Source organism: Petaurus breviceps, unplaced genomic scaffold (assembly GCF_028583685.1).
Source record: "Petaurus breviceps papuanus isolate PSGF00001 unplaced genomic scaffold, PetGlider_PUasm1.0 90881, whole genome shotgun sequence".
Lineage (NCBI taxonomy): Eukaryota > Metazoa > Chordata > Mammalia > Diprotodontia > Petauridae > Petaurus > Petaurus breviceps.
This window is the reverse complement of record NW_027187369.1, coordinates 7,467,583-7,488,588: the sequence shown is the minus strand read 5'-3', so window position 1 is coordinate 7,488,588 and position 21,006 is coordinate 7,467,583. Positions and strand designations below refer to the sequence as shown.

Below are 21,006 nucleotides of genomic sequence, written 5' to 3'. Positions count from 1 at the left end.
ACATGGCAAGATTAGGAATCAGTTACTGGGGGAGGAAGAAAGGGCAGAGAAGAGAAAAGACATTCCAATATGCAGAAGAAATAGGTCGAGGGAAGGCAGGAAGAAACGGCAGGGCTGGGAAGTCTTTTCAGACGACTTGGAGTTAGGAGGAAAGGAAGTGGTTAAATACAAGGTGGTTGGGCAGGGAGAGCACTAGCACTTGGGGGGATGAAGAAAGGTCATCTATTTTTCGTCATACAGAAGGTGGTGCTTGAGCTCCGTCTTAAAGGAACGGAGGGTGGAGAGAAAGAGAGAGTGCATTCCAGGCATGGGAGCCTGCCAGTGCAAAGGCAGAAAGTGTGTCCTGTGTGAGGAACAGAGAGGCCAGTTCGGGTGGATTGCAGAGTGCCCTGGAGAAGGAGGCATATCTAAAGAGGCTGCAAAGGTAAATTGAAGCCAGGTGGTGTGGGGCTTTGATAGCTCAACAAGAGTTTCTATTTTACCCTAGAGGCAGTTGGAAGCCTCGGAGTTGGAGTAGGAGAGTCACCTGGTTAGATTTCTCTTTAAGGAATATTACTTTGTATCGGATTAGAATGGGGAGAGACTTGAGGCAAGGACACTATTTAGGCAGCTGTGCCTAAGGCTAGAGGGGATGAAGACCTGAACTAAGACGGCGACTGTGAGTGTAGAGAAGGAGTCTGATACAAGAGACATAGATCAACCCGACCCCTAATTTGAAACTTCAGGAAACTGAGGCTGAGAAGGGAATGACTTGCTCAAGGTTACGAAGGCAGTAGCAGATGGCACAGCTGGGATTCACACACGGGCTGTTTTGTGTGATCTTCTTTGTCAGGTCGCCTAAAGGGTTATGGTGAGGAGAGCATTTTATAAGCAGGAACGTGTTATGGAAATGTGAATCTTTATTCCCGCTCTTCCCAAGCAACCAGATACAAAGCGTCTGTTTAAACCAGGAAATGAGAGCGAAAACTACAATACCCAGAATGCCTTCTGACCCTCTGGTCTCTTCATTAGGGAAGTGGAGCAGGGACAGGGATCCCGAGCGCCGTGCAGACTCCATTTCCCGAAATCCTCCCTGCTTAGAAGAGGCCTCTCCACCAATCCTCACGCCGAATGTGCTCCGAAAGTTCTGCCTCTCGCACCCTGGAGAACTACACTTCCCAGGGGGCGGCGGCGAAGAGTCTCGGCTTCCCTAGTGACCAGCGGCCAATGGCAGACGCGGAAGCAGCTAGCGGGCCCGGGAAGGCGGCGATAACGACCGGAGCCGGGGCAGAGCACCTGAGCCTAGAGTGGCTCGAGCAGAGCCCGGGGTTTCGGGCAGCCGCCGACGGGGTCAGAGAGTCGGGGCCACAGGCTGCCCACCAACCGTCGGGCCTGCCCTTGTCTCCACAGGTGTACAAAGGCTATCTGTTCGAAGGCCGGAGCACTGGAGGTCAGTCCGGGGATTGAGGGACGGTTTCGGGACCTTTGGGACCACGTGGGAGGGGCTTCCGGGCCTTGCCACACCCCCTCTTGCCCCGCCCCCTTCTCGCACCGAGGGAGATGAGGGGTGGCTGTTATGCACTGCCCCTCCCTCTTTTGCCCACGTGTACCTACGGGGAGGCGGGGGCAGACTCTAGTACTTCCCATTCCCCCCCCCCCCCCCCTCCCTCCACGTGTCTGAAGCCCAGAACTTCTGAACTGAGAGAGACGTCAGAGAATGGGGAGGGAACTGGAGTCCTGTGAGGGGCAAGGGACTTGCCCAAAGTCGCACAATTAGTTTATTTGTACTGGATCTGGAGACAGAAGCTCCCGTTCCAATTCCACACGTTTTGTCATTTGATACCCATCTTTCCCATTGTGCTCCCTTGAGTTCTGTCAAGCTCTAATAGGGTCTGCTTCACTCTCGGTCTTTTCTTCCCACATTTCTTTTCATCTTGTGCTCAGGGAAACCTGACTCCCACCACACAAAGAGCTAGTAGGTATAAACATACTTTTTCTTCCTTGCTGCCACTTGTAAATCCCCCTTCTGCCACTATCATTCTGCAACCTCAGGCTGCAGTTCACTCTTCCTCCTTTCTCGAAGTATTAAGTACCTGCCTTAGTTTTCCTGCTCCCTCCAACCCTTCCCCCCCCCCCCCCCCACACCCCACCCCCCACACACACACACACACACACACTTCTCCTCAGGAACATCAATATTTGCATTAGTTTCCTCTCAAACACCCTGGCTTCCCATTTCCTTAACATGCCCATATCTCATGACCTACATTCTCACTCCACTTCAACCCGCAGGGATGGACTTTATAAGCTTAGATCTCACCATCACCTACCCCATAGCTCAATTACCTCTTTTATTTTGAATTCTGAAATTCTGCACGGTAAACTTCCTATTTCTCCCTCTGCCTTACTTCTCCTAGACCTAAACCTATTCTTTCTATGCATATTCTTTCTATACACTGAGCCATCTGCTCCATTTATTCCTTCTTTTTCCAGGGCATCACCTTTGCCCTAGCCTCATTTCCTTCTGTTCAAAGCCCCGACCCTTGACCCTATGGTTGGCTAGGTCAAATATATACTAATGGGTTGGACTGAATGAAGGTCCTTCCTACTCTCAAATTCTGTGAATCCCATCACTGCTCATACTTAGTAATATTTATCTATATATTCTTTTCACTTCTTACCTTGTTATTCACTTCTCATCTACTAGCAGTCTGGCTCCGGACCCCACAATTCAATTGAAACTGCTCTCTCCATGGTTACCAACTATATCTTAACTGGTAAATCCAATGTCCATTTCTCAGTCCTTTTCCTTTTTTTTTTTTAAGCAATTGGGGTTAAGTTAACTTGCCCAAGGTTACACAGCTAGTTTTTGTGTGTGTGTTTGTGTGTGTGTGTGTGTGTGTGTGTGGGTGTTAAGTATCTGAGGCCTGAACTGATCCTGGGTTCTCCTGACTCCAGGGCCAGCGCTCTTACTCACTGCGGCACCTAACTGCCCCAGTCCTTTTCCTTCTTGACCCCTCTATAGCTTTTAAACACTGTGGGACTACTCCCTCCTCTTGATACTTTGTTTTTCCTCAGTTTACATTACTGCTCTCTCCTGGTTTTTCCCCTACACTTTTAACTTCTTTCTCTATCTCCTTTGCTGGACCATTATCTATCTCCCATCCAATAATTGGAGGAATTTGTCAAAGCACTGTCATGGGCTTTCTTCTCATCTCTCCCTCTTCCCCCTCACTTGGTGTTTTTATAAGCTCCCATGGGTTCAATTATTTCTATGCAGATCACTTCCACATCTCTATGTCCATTTCTTCCCTGAACTCCATCCCTGCATCACCAAGAAACCCCACAGGCACCTCAAATTCACCATATTTAAATCAGAGCTCATTATCTTGTTCCCTACCTCCCCCCCTTCAGATTTCTTTGTTTTGGTTGATGGCATAACCAAGCTGCTGGACACCCGGGTTCATAACCTCATAGTCATTTGGGGTTCTGCCATAACACTCGATGTCCTCTCAATTACAAAGTCTTCATTGTGGATTCTGCCTCTATCACCTGTAACCCTGTACTTATATTTCAATTCTTCTAGGGTTGGTCCTTGTTACCTCTCACCCAGCCTGTTTCAGTAGCCTCCTGATTGGTCTTTCAGCCACAAATCTGTCCTCTCCCCAACCCACCTTCCATATAGCTGCTAACATTATCTTCCTAAGATACAAGTATGAGCAGGTTCACCTCCTCCCATCAAAAACCTTCATTGGTTTCTTATTGCTTCTAGAATAAAATTCAAATTCCTCAGCCTGTTACCTTAAGCCCTTCATAGTGTGGTCTGAGCCTATCTTTTCAGACTTATTTTATATTACCCACCACCCTTCATGCAGAGTTTCTGGAAATCTGCATCCCAAACCCTCCCCCCCACCAGCCATGCCCTCCACAGGTTGTCCTCTGCTCCCAGAATGCATGGTTTCCTCAGGATGTATTGCTTCTTCCACTTCTCAAAATCTTGAGCTTCCTTCCAAGCTCAGCTCTCATACCACCTCCAACATAGAGCACTTCTTTGTATCCCTACCCCTAGTCAGTTGTCCAATTACCTTCCTATTTATTTATTTATATATTCCTATAATGTCTACATTGTAGAGCTAGCTCCCATCCCCTCTCCTGCCCAGTAGAACAAAAGGCCCTAGAACTGGGGGGGGGGGAACCTGCCCTAGAAGAATGGAAGGCTCTTGAGAGCAAGAGCTATCTCCTTTTAGTCTCTGGGTCCCTGGGGCCTAGTGTGGTGCCTTTTTCTTCAGCACTCTGAATTTCTTTGAATGTATGTGGCCCAGCTGAGTTCTCTCCCTTAGGATTCAGTAGTGGGGAACCCCTACTCAGGCCCACATGCTGAGACTGGGCATTTGGTGACTCTCCATACCTTTTCCTTATTCTGTGCCTTTCCAACCCTGATTTTTTCTAGCCCTCAGACCCACCAAGGGTATCTGAGTGGGAAGGGATCTTAGAGATTGTCAAGTCCAGCCCCATCATTTCACAGGTTGGGGAGCCCCCATTTCTCCTGTGGTTGTAGGCTTTCCTTTCTGATTTCTCTCTAACACTAGATGTTTCTGAGATAGTGGCAAGGAGTGAGTTGTGAAATGGAAAGGGCACCAGACTTCTGTGTCCAAAATCCTGCATTCAAGTCACCTTGAGCAGGAAGACCTGAGTTCAAAGCCAGCCTCAGATGCTTCTTAGCTATGTGACCCTAGCCAGGTCACGTCACCTCTGTCTGCCTTAGTTTCCTCATCTGTAAAATAGGGATAATAGTAGCTAGCTATGAGGATGGTAATATCACTGACTAGTTCTATGGCCCTGATTAAAGAAAGGAAGGCACTTGTCTTCCCTTCTCTGAGCCTTAATGTCTTATCTATAAAATGAAGAAAATGATAATCCTCACCTATCCCACCTTCTAAGATCCCAAGATCCTTGAACTAGAGCTGGAAGGAATCTGGAGGAGGAAACTGAAGCCCAGGAAGGGGAAGTGACTGGTCTAAGGTCACATAGCTCCTGTACCAAAAACAGCTTTTGATGATCCTCTAACTCTAGGGCCAATGCTCTTTTCATTGCTGCTGCCTCTGTGGGAATGTTGAAAAGAAATCACTTTGTGATTTGTCAACCACTAGCACAACTGGATCTGGTTTTATTGGCTTCTTTTCTAATTCTTCCAATGGAGAGCCAATGTGCCATAGTAGATAGAGTGGGTTTGTAGTCAGGAAATCCTGGGTTTGAGTCCTGCCTCAGATTGTTACTAGCTAGCTGTGTGATTCTATACAAGTCAGTCAGTCAACAAACATTTATTAAGTACCTACTGAAACCTCATCTGGAACATGGAGCTCATAATGGCACCTCTCTCATGGGTCTTTTGTGAGGGTCAGAGGAAATAATATCCATAAAGTACTTTGCAAACTTTGTTGTTTGTCCTCTGTTTTCAGAGGACCAATGACATTAAGGAGTGACATCTTGACTTGCTGGTGAATTGGATTTAAGTGAGGCAGAGTTGCACAAAGTCATCAGCCTCACTCTTTTCCTGAATCATTGAAGCCCAGAGGCAAGACAAAAGTCTAGATGACTGACAGTGGCCTGGGATGGAGTGGATGATCTTGGAATCTTTGATATCTGACCAAGCTCTAAGCACTCCACAGCACCTGTTTTAGCTGCCTTCATGGCCATTGGAGCAAATTGTTTTCATCTGCCCATTCCACCCAGGGAAGTCTTCACATGCTTGGGGTAGACATCCTCCTAACTTGCCTATGGCTTTGAGGCCTGTCAGTTCCCATCATCCTGGTTTAGCCCATCTGCCAAGACGGTTTTACCAGCATGTGGCCACCAATGGGCATGCTACAGCTTCTTGGAGCCACAGGTGAGTGTTGGGTTACCAAGAGATGGATACCAATGGTTGGATCAGCAGCCTTCACACCAGAGGTGTCAGTCCTCCCTAAACACTCCATATATCCCTTGCAAATTTTAAAGTGTTAGAGAAATATTAAGCTATTGCTTCTTTCCTCCAGTTTTCTTTTCATTTGGCCTTGGGTATACATGGAGGTCAGGCATATCCTCTAAGTTTGTCTCTTTCCTTTCCCAGCCCCCGGGAGGTCTGGGTAAATAAAAAGAAGAGGGAGAGAACTTCATGGCTAGTTATCCAAAGACATTTGTTAATTGGTGGCTATGGTGCCAAGGCAGATTTGATAGGTGGAACCCTTGTACTCCAGGGCCTACAGCCCAAGACACAAAGCATTGGTAGAGATATATAGGTAGAGGATCTCCCAACAGAAGAAAAGAGAGAATGTCTAGGTAGACAACATTAAGTGTTTATTATATATGCGGACATGTGTGTGTTTACATGCATGTGCATAACGTTTAAGATAAATGCATTTTGTACATGTGGGTGGATGAGTCTGTAAACGATCCCTACCCAGACAGCATACTGCTCTCAGTTTTGAATCATCAGGCTTCTCCAGTGTCAGAGATGGAAGGGGTCTTAGAGATCTCCCAGGAGATGTAGAGATGGGAAGCAACTTCCCCAAGGTCACATAGCAAGGTAAGGATTGAAGGGAGACTTCTGCCTCAATTGGGTGGCCCTGGAATTCAGTACTCTTCTTACTGTATTTCCTTCTCCCCTATCCCCCAGATCCAAGTCTTCATGGATAGAATAGATTTTGAGCCAAGCACTAGAGGTTGGAAGGACTGAGGGGAGGAATGAAATTCTTCCAGTTATTAGGTTTAGAGGTTGTACATGGGACCAATAGGGGAAAGGGGCAAGGGAGAAGCACATATTGGTCCAGAGTGAAAAGCCCAGGGAGAACTGGACTCGGAAATAAATGCAGTTATTGGAAATATTGGGGTGGGGTTTAAAGTCTCCACATGAGACTTTATATTTGAACCACTAGATGACAGTACCAAACTCATAACCGATGGCTAAAAAAAAGGAGTCTAGGGGTACTCAATTGGAGATAAGATCTTGGGAAATAGAAAGAACTCTGGGACAATCTCTTCCAGATATGAAGTTAAACTCAGTCTAAGAAGACTATGAAGAAGGTCATTTGAATAGAATATAAGCTTTCTGAAGGCAGGCATCATTTTCACTTTTGGTCTTTATATCTCCAGTGCTCAGTATGATGCCTTGCAAACAGTAGGTACTTAATATATGCACGCTTATCAAATGATTTGAGAAGACTGTTTCCTTATTTATAGTGCTAGAATATAGTTGCAACTGTTTATAGCCATATATAGTTTGTATGTTAAACTGTTAATGTTCTCTGTGACAACCCAAATGTATTTTTCCTGAAATACCAGCCTGTTACATCTGTGTGTCATGGTAGCAGGACAGCACCTCTCTCCTCATTTGTTCTGGGCTTCCTGCTATGGCAAAGGGAGAGGAGGGAGGAGAAGAGGAGGGAAAATGAGAGGTGAGGGAGAGCAGAGGTAAGGGAGAAGGGAGAGGGAGATAATAGGGTCTTGCTGATGATGCTGCTTGAATTGGACTTTGGTTATGTTCAATACAAACACCCTTTTATTTAGAAAACCTGGCATATAATGTGGGTCATATCTCAGAAGGCTTGGGGCTCCAGCAGGAGGATTGTCTTTACATTCGGAAATCCTGCCCATTCTTCAAAGCCCAGCAGGAACTGGGTTCTCAATTGGATTAGAAGGGACCTTGGAGATGTTCTGACTTGAAATCCATGATCCACCACTGTGAGTGATCTCTCCCTCTTTGTTGGGAACTGTTCTGTGTTCCATAATAAAAATCAGACCATGGCTGGTGTGTAAATGTTCTCTCATTCCCCAATCGACTGTCAATTCCTTGAAAGCAGGGCTTCCAGGCAACATTGTGGTTTATGGGAAGATCATTGTCCTTGAAAGCAGGGACCTGGATTCAAGGCCCAGCTAGGTTACCATGACCTCTCTGAGCCTCAGTTTCCTCTGCTGCAAAATGAGGATATTAATGTTAATCTCTCCTCCCTGAGGGGGCAGGGTCGGAAGAATGAAAGGAAATGGGTCATAAGTACTAATGTGATAGAGATAATTGGGAAGGGGAATTGGTCGTGTAATCACCAAACTTGTATGTGCCACTTAACAAGCATTTATTAAGTGCTCACTGTGAGACAGGCAGTGTGCTAGGTATGAGGGACAGGCACAACCCCCCCCCCCCAAACAGTTCCCAAGTTTACATTCTGTCTAGGTTATTATTATTATTATATGTATACATATAATTTTTAATTGTATTTTATTTTTTCCCAATTACATGTCAAGACAAGTTTTAGCATTCATTTTTACAATATGTTGAGTTCCAAATTCTCCCTCCTTCTCTCCCGTCCCCTCTTCCTAAAATGGTAGGCAATTTGATATAGGTTATATATGTGCTATCATATAAAACATATTTCCATATTAGTCACAGTTGTGAAAGAAGAAACAGATAAAAAGGAAAAAAGACCACAAAGAAGAATAAAGTAAATGAAAAAAAGTATACTTCGATCTGCATTCTGAGTCCATCACTTCTTTATCCGGATGTGGATAACACTTTCTCTCGTGAGTCCTTTGTACTTGTCTTGGATTATTGTGTTGTTGAGAAGAGCTGAGTCATTCATAGTTGATCATCACATGATGTTGCTGATACCGTGTATGTGTACAATGTTTTCCTGGTTCTATTCATTTCATTTTACATACAAGTTCATACAAGTCTTTCTAGGTTTTTCTGAAATCTGCTTGCTCATCATTTCTTATGGGACAATAGTATTCCATTACATCGCTATACCACAGTTTATTCAGTCATTCCCCAATTGATGAGCATCCCCTCAATTTTCAATATTTTGCCACCACAAAAAGAGTTGCTATAAATATTTTTGTTCATGTAGGTCCTTTTTTTATTTTTATGATCTCTTTGGGACATAGGCCTAGTAGTGGCATTGCTAGATCAAAGGCTATTCACAGTTTGGTTGCAAATAGTTCCAAGTTGCTCTCCAGAATGTTTGGATCACTTCACAACTCCAACAGCAGTGCATCAGTGTCCCAATTTTCCTACATCCTCTCCCATATTTATCATTTTTCTTTTTTGTCATATTAGCCAATATGATTGGTATGAGATGGTACCTCAGAGTTGTTTTAATTTGCTTTTCTCTAATCAAAAATGACTTAGAGCACTTCTTCATATGACTATAGATAGCTTTGATTTCATTTGAAATCTGCCTGTTCATATCCTTTAACCATTTATCAATTGGGGAATGACATGTATTCTTATAAATTTGACTCAGTTCTCTATTTATTTGAGAAATGAGGCCTTTATGAGAGATACTTGCTATAAAGATTGTTTTCCAGCTTTCTGCTTTCCTTCTTCCCTTGGTTGCATTGGTTTTGTTTGTTGCATGTATAATTATATACAAAATCAATTGAAGGTCACTTGGGGAGGGAGACACTGGAACTGGGGCAAGACTAGAATCTGGAAAGGTATCATGTAGTCAGTGGTAACCTGTGTGGTGGCATGGTGACAGGAACCAGAATGTTCCATGAGGAAGGCCACCTCAGCTGGACCATAATGGGCTTGAAGGGAAGCAATGCATACATTACTAAGGCTGGAAAGGTGTTGAATGTTAAAGAGAGGAGTTTGTGTTTGACCTTCAGGATCCTAGGGAGCCACTGGAATTTACTGAGCTGTGGAGTGACATAGGCAGACCTGTGTTTTAATAATACCACTTGCAGCTGGGTAGAGGATGAAAGGAGAGATGAGAGGTGGGAAACCAGTTAGAAGGCTTTGTTTAATACTAGCCCAGGTAAGAGGCACTAAAGGCCCTGGGGCCACGTGAGTGGGGAGCAGGGGGCAGATTGAGAGGGGGTGTGCTGATAGAATTGGTAGGACTTGGCATCTAAAGGGCTAGGTGTGGTAAAGGAGACTAAAGCCTAGAGGATGAAGGTGGTGACTAGAAGGGATAGCAGAGCCCTCACTAAAAACTGGAAAGTCAGGAAGAGGGTTGAGTTTGGGGAAAAGAGAATGAGCTCGGACCTCTTGCCAAGAGGGCTTTTTGATCAGAGCCAGACCCCCTGGCTCCCAAACACCTACTCCAGCAAAAATTTGGGCCAGATAATGATCCAGAAATCCAAGAAGAAACGACTGTGAGTGACTTCATATACACATACTAGCCTAGCAGTGCCCAAAACGTCAGCCAGAAGACCTAATGCAATAGGAAAAGAAGCTGCCAGCAGGACCAATACCAGAAGAGTCATATAAGGAATCAACTTCCTAGGGTGACCAGAGAGAGGTCAGAAAAGCCCCTGGATGAGGACCGTGGAAGCCCCAGCAGCAGCTAGACCAGTGGCAAGGCATCAGCAGCAGCAGAGACTAGAACAGCTGAAGGGCTCCGAGGTTCCAGGCACTCTCTCCTGGGATTCCATAGAAGCCCTGAAGATCCAGGGTTCTGAACCTCAGTGATTCTGAGGTGGAGGGTATCTCTGAGAGATAGGAGTCAGCCCTGGAACCCAGATGACTCAGGGCAAGATCAAGCAAGTTTCTACCACCCCACCCAAAAGATCAGAAGGAGCTAGAGCATAGCCTGGGCAGAAAGCCTAGAAGCAAGTCAAAAAAGACCCTCACTGATATTCAAAAGAAAACATTGTAGATCTAAAAGGAATGAGTAATGCTATGACAACTGCAAGCAGAGACCCAAAGAAAAAAATGGATTTTCCATAAAGACTATTAATACCCAGAAGAAATGAGCAAGACATTTTTAAAAATCAAATAAAAGTTCTGGAGGGAAGAATTGGAAGGAAGATAAATAGCTTTGAAGAAAAAACCCTAAAAACTAGAACAGATGAAACAAAAATGATGACACCATGAGACAGCAAAAAAAAAAAATTAGAAAAAAATCAAGAGATTAAAAAAATAGGAAAAAAAGGTAAGCTATGAAAAACTGAGTTGGAAAATAGATCAAGGAGAGATCATTTAAGCTTTGTTGGATTCCCTGAAAACCATGATTAAGGTGGCGCAGTGAGTAAAAGCGCCGGCCCCAGAGTCAGGAGGACCCGAGTTCCGTTCCAGCCTCAGACACTTAACATCCACACACAAAAACTAGCCGTGTAACCTTGGGCAAGTTACTTAACCCCAACTGCCCTCCAAAAGGAAAAAAAAAGCCTGACCCCTTTATCTCAAAAACAATAAATGACAACTGGCCAGAGAAGAAGCACAGGGCAAAGGGAAGGTATAAAGTATCCACCAGTCACCTCATGAAAGGACCCCCCCAAAGGAAAAGTCTCAAGCATGTCCTATCTAAAATCTAGAGAGAAAAAGAAAGAAAGAAAAAAATAAGCCTCCAGAAAGAAGCAGTTTTCATGCTAACAACAGGATCACCCAGGATTTGGCAGCTTCTACTCCACAGAGAAATCTTGGAGGACAGTATTCAATATGGCAAAGATAGACTTACTCTCCAAAGAGCTGAGGATAATCCTACAGGGGAAAAAATGGACTCTTAATGGAATAGCAGTTTGGTTAGAAATACCAAACTCAGCAGAAACAAGTAGGGACAGGAAGGGTGGTTAAGGGGGGGAGGATAAAGGTGGGGAGTGGCAAGCTAGTTTCTCAAATGAAAGGGGACAGTGTTAAAAGGAAAGAGAAAAGAAAAGCAACTAGAATTTAAGGGATTCTTATCAGTTGGAGAATGACCAGGCAATGTGGGGTATATGAATGTAAGGAAATAATTGTCGTGCTGCAAGAAATGACAAAAGAATTTCCAGCAATCTTGGAGAATAGGAACTGATGAAGATGAAATGGGCAGGACTAGGAGAAGAGTTTATACAATGACAATAACATTGTAAAGAAAAAAGACTTAAGAACTCTGTTCAGTTATGTTTCCAGAAGACCTAGGGGAATGAAGCATGTCACCCCCATCCTGACAGGTGATGGACACAATTTATAGAAAGGGGCATCCATTATGGACCTGACCATTGTGTGACCTCATTTTTCTTGACTATGCTTATTTGTTACAAGGCTTCTTTTTCCTCTTTTCCTCACAGTTTTTGATTGGGGGGAGGTGTGAGAAATGAGGAGAGTTAGGAATAATGTTACTAAGAAAAAAAAGGGTCACTAAAACATTTTTAATGTATAGACTACCCCCAAAGAGATTAAAGAAAAAGGAAAATGGCCCAAATGTACAAAAATATTTATAGCAGCTCTTTTTGTGGTGGCAAAGAATTGGAAACTGAAGAGGAGTCCATCAATTGTGGAATGGCTGAACAAGTTATGGAATATGAATGTGATGGAATACTGTTGTACTGTAAGAAATAAAAGGGATGATTTCAGAGAAACTTGGGAAGACATATGTGAACTGATACAGCGTGAAGTGAGCAGAACAATGTATATGAGAACAATAACATTGTAAAGACAACTTTGACAGACTTAAAGAGCTGGAGAAGGCAAATTCTGGTTAATAAAAAAATTAATTTAATTTTAAAAAGAATTTAATTTTATATAATATAATATATAATTAATAAAAATTTAATTTAATTTTTAAAAGAATGCAAAAAAAGTGAACAGAAGAGAAGTTAGAAGAAAGCATAGACAAGGATGATTGTTTTGAAAGTAGCATGTAGAATTAGCTCTGTACTTTTTAAACAAAAGTAAGCAGTGTGAAGTGTTATCATGTAAAATCCATTTTGTTTTCTGTGTTTAGGAAAATGCTCATTTTTGGTATGTTTTAATTTAGAATTTTTAAAAAATAAAAATAAAGATAATGAGTTCTGTTTTGAATGTGTCTTATTTGAGATGCCTGCAGGACATACTGGTAGAGACACACACATGTACAAGCATATATGTAGATGTGCATATACATATATACACGAACATACATGTGTTATTTGCATAGAGATGAAAAATTGAACCCATGATAGCTAATATCAAAGGGCTGTGTAGATAAGAAAACCTAACACAAAGGCCTGGGTTTCTCTGAGGAGGGGTGGTCAACCAGGTAGGAGGAGAAGCAAGAGAAAAGTGTCCTGAAAAACCTAAGAGAAAAGGGTCAGGAAGGATGAGGAAGGAAGAAAAAGCTTCCAGGCTTGGCCATCAAGAGATCTCTGATGATTTTGGAAAAAAGACATCTCACCTGAGTGATGAAGTTTGGAACCAGGTTTCAAGGGGTTGAGAAGTGAGTGACAAGACAGAAAGTGGAAGTAATTAATGAAGACATGACTTTTTCTAGGTGCTTGAAAGAAGACAGATGTGAATGATGGAATCCTAATAAAGATAGGCCCCACTGAACAGCAGGCCCACTGCCCCTACCTAGCCACTCACCCCCCCCCCCACTCAATATCCTAACTTCTTCATATATGCCTCACTACTCAGTAGAACAACAGATGTGTCCATGAACTCATATTTCTCACAGAACATCAGGCGTGTCCACTTCTGAGGAGATGGGATCAAGGGTGCATATAGTGGGGTTGCCCATTTCAAGAATTCAGGTTTCTGTTGCACTAATAATGTTCAGAGACCTCTTCAAACAACATAGGGTGTTGTGTACCTAGCACTTCATATATCAGACCTTGAACAGAGCTGTGCTGTTGTGTTTTTAAATTATCTTTTTGGGAAGGGGATTTTAGTTGAGAGCTACTGAAAGCTATGATAGCATTGAATGCATCTCTTGGGAATTGCTATTGTTGGTTAATTTATCTTTTTTAATGTCATATAGATGTATTTTTCTACCAGTCTGTCCCTAGGGACAACCTTGGTTGAATTCAACTGGTAACCCTGTTTACAGACTATATAGCACGAGCCTATACTATATTCTTGACATTATGATAATACTCTACAGATGTCTGAGATCACAGTTTAATAAGTGATCAAGTGACTGGGAAATGTAATTTCCTCCTTATAAATATACTAGTTTTTCGCAGAATCACAGAAACTTGGAATTGGAAGAAACCTTAGCAGCCATTGAGCCTATTCTATATTTGAACAGGAAGCCCCTTGATAACATCCCTAGTGAGTGGGCATCTTCTTTGACTTGAAGTCCTTCAGTGAGGTCTTTGACTTGAAGACCCCATCACCTCTTGAGGCCATTGCACCTTGTGATCTTATCAGCTTCATAGTTTCAAAAATCATCTGTGTTCAGATGACTCCAGTCTCTTTATTCAGCCCTAACCTCTCTCCCAGTTGCCCAGGTTCAAAACCTAGGTGTCATCCTTGATTCCTCACTGTCCTTCACACCCATTTACAGTCAGTAGTTAAGTCCTGTCATTTCTACCTTCATGACATCGCTTGCAGAGTCCCATTTTTCTCCTCTACCACTGCCTCCACCCTGGTCGCAGGTGCTCATCCACTCACCCCTGGCCTATTACAATAGCCAACCAGTTGCCCTCCCTACCTGAAGTCTCTCCCCACTCCAATCCACCCTCCACCAAGCTGCCAAATTGATCTTGACAGAGCACAAGTCTGAACCTATTGCTACCCTATTCAATAAACCCCTATGGTTCCCTGTTACGTCGATGATCAAATAGCAAATCCTGTTTGACTTTCAAAGCCCTTCATGATGTGACCCATTCCAACCTTTCTTGCCTTCTCACACCTTACTCCCTTCCATGGACTCTGCAGCTTGGTGACAGCAGCCTCCTTGCCATCCCTCAGACACAACACTGCTTCTCAACTTGGAGCATGTTCATTGGCTGTCCCCTATGCCTGGAATGTTTTCCCTCCTCATCTCTCCCTCCTGGCTTCCCTGCCTTCCTTTAGGTTTCAGCTAAAGTTCTACTTTCTGTCTGAAGCCTTTCCCATTCTTATTCTTAGTGTTTTTCCTCTGAGATTACTCCCAGTTTATCCTATATATGTATATGTGTGTATGTGTATACATATACACATATATACCCACATAAATATATGTACACTTATGTATAAAAGATCTATCTATCCATCTATCTTATTTTTATGCAGTTTAGTGACTTTAGGGGCATAGTTCCAAATTGTTCATACTTCGGATTCTTACTATGTGCCAGGCTCTGTGGCATGTACTGGGGATAGAAATACAAGGAAACAAGATGTTTCCTACCTCAAGACACTTACATTCAAATGGAAGGAGGCAGCTCCTAAAGGGAAGCTGGGAAGTGGGGGCAGGGTAGGATGGGAAGACTGGCAGGAAGGAGATTGAATAGTCAGGAGAACAGGTTGTTCTAGGAATGAACTTCCATCCTTTGCTTCTTATTCTATCTTATGCATCCAACAGCATGTGTCTAATCCTTTTTACAAATGACAGTTTTAAATATTTGAGGATACATACCCTCTCTCCTCTTAATCATCTCTTCTCAGTGTCAAACATCCCAAGTTCCTGTACCCAGTCCTTATATGTGGCATGATACAGCACGATCCCTTCTTGATCTCCTTCCACTGAACATTCTCCAATTTATCAATGTATTTCCTAAAATTTGGTGCTACAACTGAGCACAGTACTCTAGATGTCATTTGACCAGGGCTGAGAGTATATACAACAAGACTCTCAGTCCATAAACATTCATTATGCTCCTACTAGGTGCCAGGCCCCATGCTAAGCACTGGGGATACAAGGAAAGGCAAAGGGCAGTCCCTGCCCTTGAGGAGCTCATAGTCCAATGATCATTTCCCTCATTCAGGATCTTGAGGCTCTCTAGATGGAGTCTAACATTGTTTTAGCTTTTGGGGCTACTATATCATATGGTTGTAGGAGGCAGCTAGGTGGCACTGCAGTGGATAGAGGACTGGGCCTGGAGTCAAGAAGACCTGAGTTCAAATCCAGTCTCAGACCCTTCCTAGCTGTGTGCACCTGGGCACTCAGCCTCTATTTGTCTAATCTACTGGAGAAGGAAATGACAAAGCACTCCAGTATCTTTGCCAAGAAAACTCCATAACCAGTATGGTCCTCAGGGTCACAGAATCAGACACAACTGAACAGAATCATATGGTTGACTCATATTGAGCTCATAGTCAACTAAAATCCCCCTAGAGTTTTTTAGATGTTCTCCTTTGTAGCTGTGTTACCCTTATCTTGTATTTCTGAAGTTGAGTTTTTGAACTCAAGTGTAAGACTTGACATTTATCTCTATTAAATTTTCATCTTGAAAGGCAACAGTCAATAGAGAACTGGGGTCAGAGTCAGTAAGACCTTGGCTTAGGTCCTTCCTGTGACATATATTGGCTTCCTGCCCCTGGGTAATTCACTTAACCTCTCAGGACCCCTGGTGACTCTCTAATACTAGGAGCTGCAGAGTCGCATATTTGAATCCATCTAACTATATTATTGTTTAGCCCACATCTCCTCATCTTGTCCCCCAGAATTCCTTGAGACTCTCTGTCAAATGCAACTGACATCTATGTATAAGTATTCCCATGAAATTCCCCTGATCTAGTCTAGTAATCTGCTCAAGGGAGGGTATGAAGCTAGTCTGTTAGGACATGTTCTTGAGGAAGATCTTTGGGATTACCATTTCCTTTTCTAAACATTCATCAAAATCAGGCAATACTTGCTATGCTTCAGTTCTGTAACACCTCTCTTGTTCCTTTTGGTCTTAGAAAGATTTCTCTCAGTTACTCAGCAATCACAGTCTCCTGTTTTCTTCCTCCAGTTTTGGGATGTAACTTGTCTGGACCTCATGATTTCAGCCCATTGAAGGCATGTAGGTACTCTTAGGATCTCCTTATATTGAATGTTAATTTCCTGTTAGCCATTTTTGTTTTGTTCTTTCTAATCCAAACACAATTCTCCTTGGGCATTCCCTCTCATTTTCTCTAACAAACCACCCCTTCCTCACATCCTCAACCTCTCATTTTTAGCTTTTCCTTATCTATTGACTCCTTCCCTGCTGCCTACAAACATATACATGTTTTCCTCATCCCACTAGTGTTGTCCTATCCATTTCCTCCCTTTCTCTGCTAAACTCCATGGAAAAAAAACAAACCTGTATATAGTCCATGCTTCTACTTCCATTTGTCTTACTCTCTTCTAAATATACAATTCCTCTAAAATCTGCCTTCTGACCTTATCAGTCAATTGAAACTGCTCTCCACTCATACCACTGATCTCTTAATTGACCAGTTGAATGGCCTTTTCTCAGTCCTCATGCTTCTTTTTTTTAAAAGCAATCGGGGTTAAGTAACTTGCTCAAGGTTACACGGCCAGTTATTTCTGGGTGGGTGCTAAGTGTTGGAACCTGGATTCGATCCCCAAGTCATCCTGACACTAGGGCCAGTGCTCTTACTTGCTGTGCTACCTGGCCACCCCAGTCCTCATGCTTCTTGACCTCTCTGCAGCATTTGACCTTCATTTGACACACTCTTAATCATCCCATCCTTTCTTTTTGCATCCCTCTTGGTTCTCTCTTTTCCAGTCTGACTGCTCTTCAGTTTCCTTTGCTAGATCTTCATCCACATCATGTCCACTATCTATGGGTGGCCCTCAAAGCTATTTCCTAAATCTTCAGAGGCCCCTAGGTAGTATAGTGGATAGAGTGGTAGGCCTGGAATCGGGAAGACCTGAGTGCAAATATGACCTCAGATACTTACAAGTTTGTGTGACCCTGGGCAAGTCACTTAACCTCAGTTTGCCTCAGGTTCTTCATCTGTAAAATAGGGATACTAACAGCACCTACCTTACAGGGTCGTTGTGAGGATCAAATGAAGTATTTGTAAAGTTCTTAGCACAGTGCTTGCCACATAGCAGGTATGATATAAATGCTTTATTCCCTTCTCTTATGCCCTCCCTTTTTCTTCTCTTTTCTATTTATACTATCTCATTTGGTGATCTCCTCAGTCCCTATTGGTTCATCTCTATGCAGATTATTCTGAGATCTTTCTATCCATGGCTAGTCTTTCTCCTTAGCTCCAGTGCCACTTCACCAACTGTCTATTGGACATTTCCCATTGAATGACTCAGATACCTCCAACTCAACATGTCCAACATGGAACATGTGATCATTTCCTCTTAAACACCTCCCCTCTGTTAGCTTAGCTGTCGTTGTCGAGGATGTCATTCGTCATCATTTTATTTATTCGGTATTGGCATCATCCCCAACGAACATTTCTGAAGTGTGAGGCACAGTGCCAGGCAGTGGGGATACAAAGAGAGTCAAAAGGCCATCCCTGTCCTTAAGGAGGCCACATTCTAATGAGGGAGACAATATGCAAAGGACCTCATACACACAAGATACATACAGGGCGGAAAGGAGCAAAAGCTCAGACAGTGGTGAGGTTAGGAAAGGGTTCCTGCACAATGTGGACTCTAAACTGACCCTTGAAGGAAGTTAGCAAAGCTAGGAGACAGAGGCAAGGGCATTCTGGACCAGAGGAACAGTCAGTGCAAAAAGGACGGGCTGGATTCTGAGAAAAACCAGAAGCCCAGTGTCCCTGGGAGTGAAGGCCATGGAATAAAGTAGAGGCCATAGAAGAAAGTAGAGGCCATGGAAGAAAATAAGAGTGTTAAGAAGCCTAGAAAGATAGGAAGGGCTTTCAGGGTGAAGCAGAGGATTTTGGATTTATCCTGGAGGTCATAGGGAGCCATTGGAATTTATTGACTAGGAATGAGGTTGTAGGGGGTGACATAATCAGATTAGTGCTTTAGGAAGGTCCCTTTGTCATTGGACTAGAGTGGGGAGAGACCAATCAGCAGGTTACTGAAATAGTTAAAGCCCGAGGTGAGGAGGGACTCTGTGAATGGGGAGAAACCCTCCCCCCCAGGGGTATGCTGGAGCCAGCTCCTTAAATGTTCAGTGTGAGCATTTATGAGCATTTACAACTCAGAAATCTGGGAAAGCTACATGGAGATACTTGAATCCATGGGACTCCTCATTCTAATTCACCCTGAAGATCTAATATCTTGCCAAACCTTGCCATTTCTGCCTTTACAGTATCTCTTCTACACATTGTTCATCACCTCTCACCTGGACTCTCACCTTCCAATGGGTGTCCATGCTTCAAGTTTCTCCCCCACTCCACACCATCCTCCACTCAGCTGCCAAAGTGATTTTTTGTAATTAGAGATCTGAGCTCTCTATTCAGTGCACTCCAGTGTCTCTGTTACCTACAGGATCAAAGATCAAGTCCTCTGTTTGACTTGTGCACCTCTTCCCAGCCTGGCCCTTTCCTTCCTCTGCTGTCTTTTCCCAGCTCTCTCTCCTTCCTCCTCCCTATGATCCTGCTCCACTGGCCTAACCTTAGTTCTCCTGACCCAACACTCCAGCTCATGGCTCCATCTCTTGGTACTGGCCATCCCCCATGCCTGGGATGCTCTTCCTCATTATTTCTGCCTCAGTTTCTTTGGCTTCCTTTGAGATTCATTTCAAATCCTGCCTTATACCGGAGGCTTTTCCCTCCCCAATTGCCTGTGCCTTTAAGACTAACTCCCATTTCCTCTGTATATATCTTGAATGTACCTAATTATTTACTGTTTCCTCCACTAGGTTTGTAAGCTCCTCAATGTCAGTGCATGTTTTTCCTTTCTTTGTATAGCATAGTCTCTAGAACATAGTAGGTGCTTACCATTGCTTGCTGCTCAAGTAAAGGAGGTAAAATAACAGATGTATCATCAAATGATACACTTGCAGGAGAGTCAGGAAGAGAGCCCAGAGAGAAGTGAACAGGGATGGTATGAGAACTTCCTGAAATGGTAGTCCTAGGGAGGTATATTCGAGGTGAGAAGCCTGCTGGAACTCTCCAAGTGGAAGAGTCCAGAGGATTGAGAGCAGAACTGGGAGAGGATTGAGTACGGGTGACCTGGCTACAGATTTGATTAGTATGCCATTTATGTCTTTAAATCATTGATGAAAAGGTCGGAATGTCCAAGGTCAGGTGCACATCCCTGGGGCCCTCCATTAATGACCTCTGACCAAATAGACATTGAATCATTAAGGACTAACCTTTGAAGATTCTAGAAGTATTTGTTTTATGAATCACTTTCCTTATAATACTCATCAGGTGGTGGTAAATATGTCATTAATTACATTTTACAGAGGAGGAAACTGAGGCTCAGAAACCCAAAATGACTTCTTAGTCACACAGTTAAGCAGCAGTCAGGATTCAAACATGACTCCAAGCCACCAGTACCTTTCCTTCCTGCTACACTGTTCGCCTTTCTCCTCTCTCTCTCTCTCTCTCTCTCTCTCTCTCTCTCTCTCTCTCTCTCTCTCTCTCTCTCTCTCCCCCTCCCTCCCCCTCTCCCCCTCTCCCTCTCTCTCTTTCCCTCTAGCTGCCCTTCCCTCCCCCTTCTGTCTGTCTCTCCCTCTCTGTTTCTGTCTGTCTCTGTTTCTCTCTCTAAATGTGAGATGAGTTGTAGGGATATTATTATCTTCACCCCCTTCCCTGACCAGGGGAAAAACAACACGGAACACTGTCACTGTATCACAAACTACTCCCTTAACAGACAGGCCAGTCATATCTGGATATGTTAGCCAACTGTGGAGTGCAGAAAGTTTTCAGTGATTTTCCTCTGAGGCAGCAATGAACCCCCAGCTCCTGTGTTCATCAGTAAGTGGATGATCTATTTCTCTGTTTCCCAACAGTTTGGGAGTAGGGGCCCTGCCTTGCTTGCTGCTGGTCCCTGTGTGGGCCAGAGTTATGACAGTGTCAGCTTTTCCAGGGTTTCTGTCTGTCTCTTGCTGCAGAGATTTGGCAGACCCCTCAGCCCAATGTGATGGGTCTTAAATCTTCCAGCTGGGCTGGGCTATTAGATTTATATGTATTAAAAAAAGAAATGAAGTGTTTACTGGTGGGGCAGGTTAAAGAAGATCAAAACAGACTAGGCTGAACTCTCCTCCTGTCCAATCCTCACCTCCACTTTGTCTCCCTCCATCAAGCCAGTTTAAACGTTGACTTTGCAGGAATGGCTGCTGATCCGATGCCTGGGAATTTCCGTTCCCATCCTGGCTGCTGGTTTCTTGTTTTTTCTGTCAAAAATGGGAAGTTCTTGGGGCGGCTAGGTGGCGCAGTGAATAGAGCACTGGCCCTGGAGTCAGGAGGACCTGAGTTCAAATGCGACCTCAGACACTTAACACAAAAACTAGCCGTGTGAC

The 21,006-nt window shown here is 43.8% G+C and overlaps 1 protein-coding gene across 3 annotated transcripts in view; it reads left to right on the top strand.

The window, feature by feature from the left end:
* Positions 1–287: 287 nt before the first annotated feature.
* ENOX2 (ecto-NOX disulfide-thiol exchanger 2) overlaps positions 288–21,006 on the top strand; it is a 291,168-nt gene continuing 270,449 nt past the window's right edge. For all 3 annotated transcript variants that reach the window (XM_069074066.1, XM_069074065.1, XM_069074064.1), the window contains exons 1-2: positions 288–424; positions 1,012–1,429. In XM_069074066.1, coding sequence (XP_068930167.1) covers positions 1,111–1,429 — 319 coding nt within the window. In that variant the 5' untranslated portion in view covers positions 288–424; positions 1,012–1,110. The remainder of the gene's footprint in view (positions 425–1,011; positions 1,430–21,006) is intronic.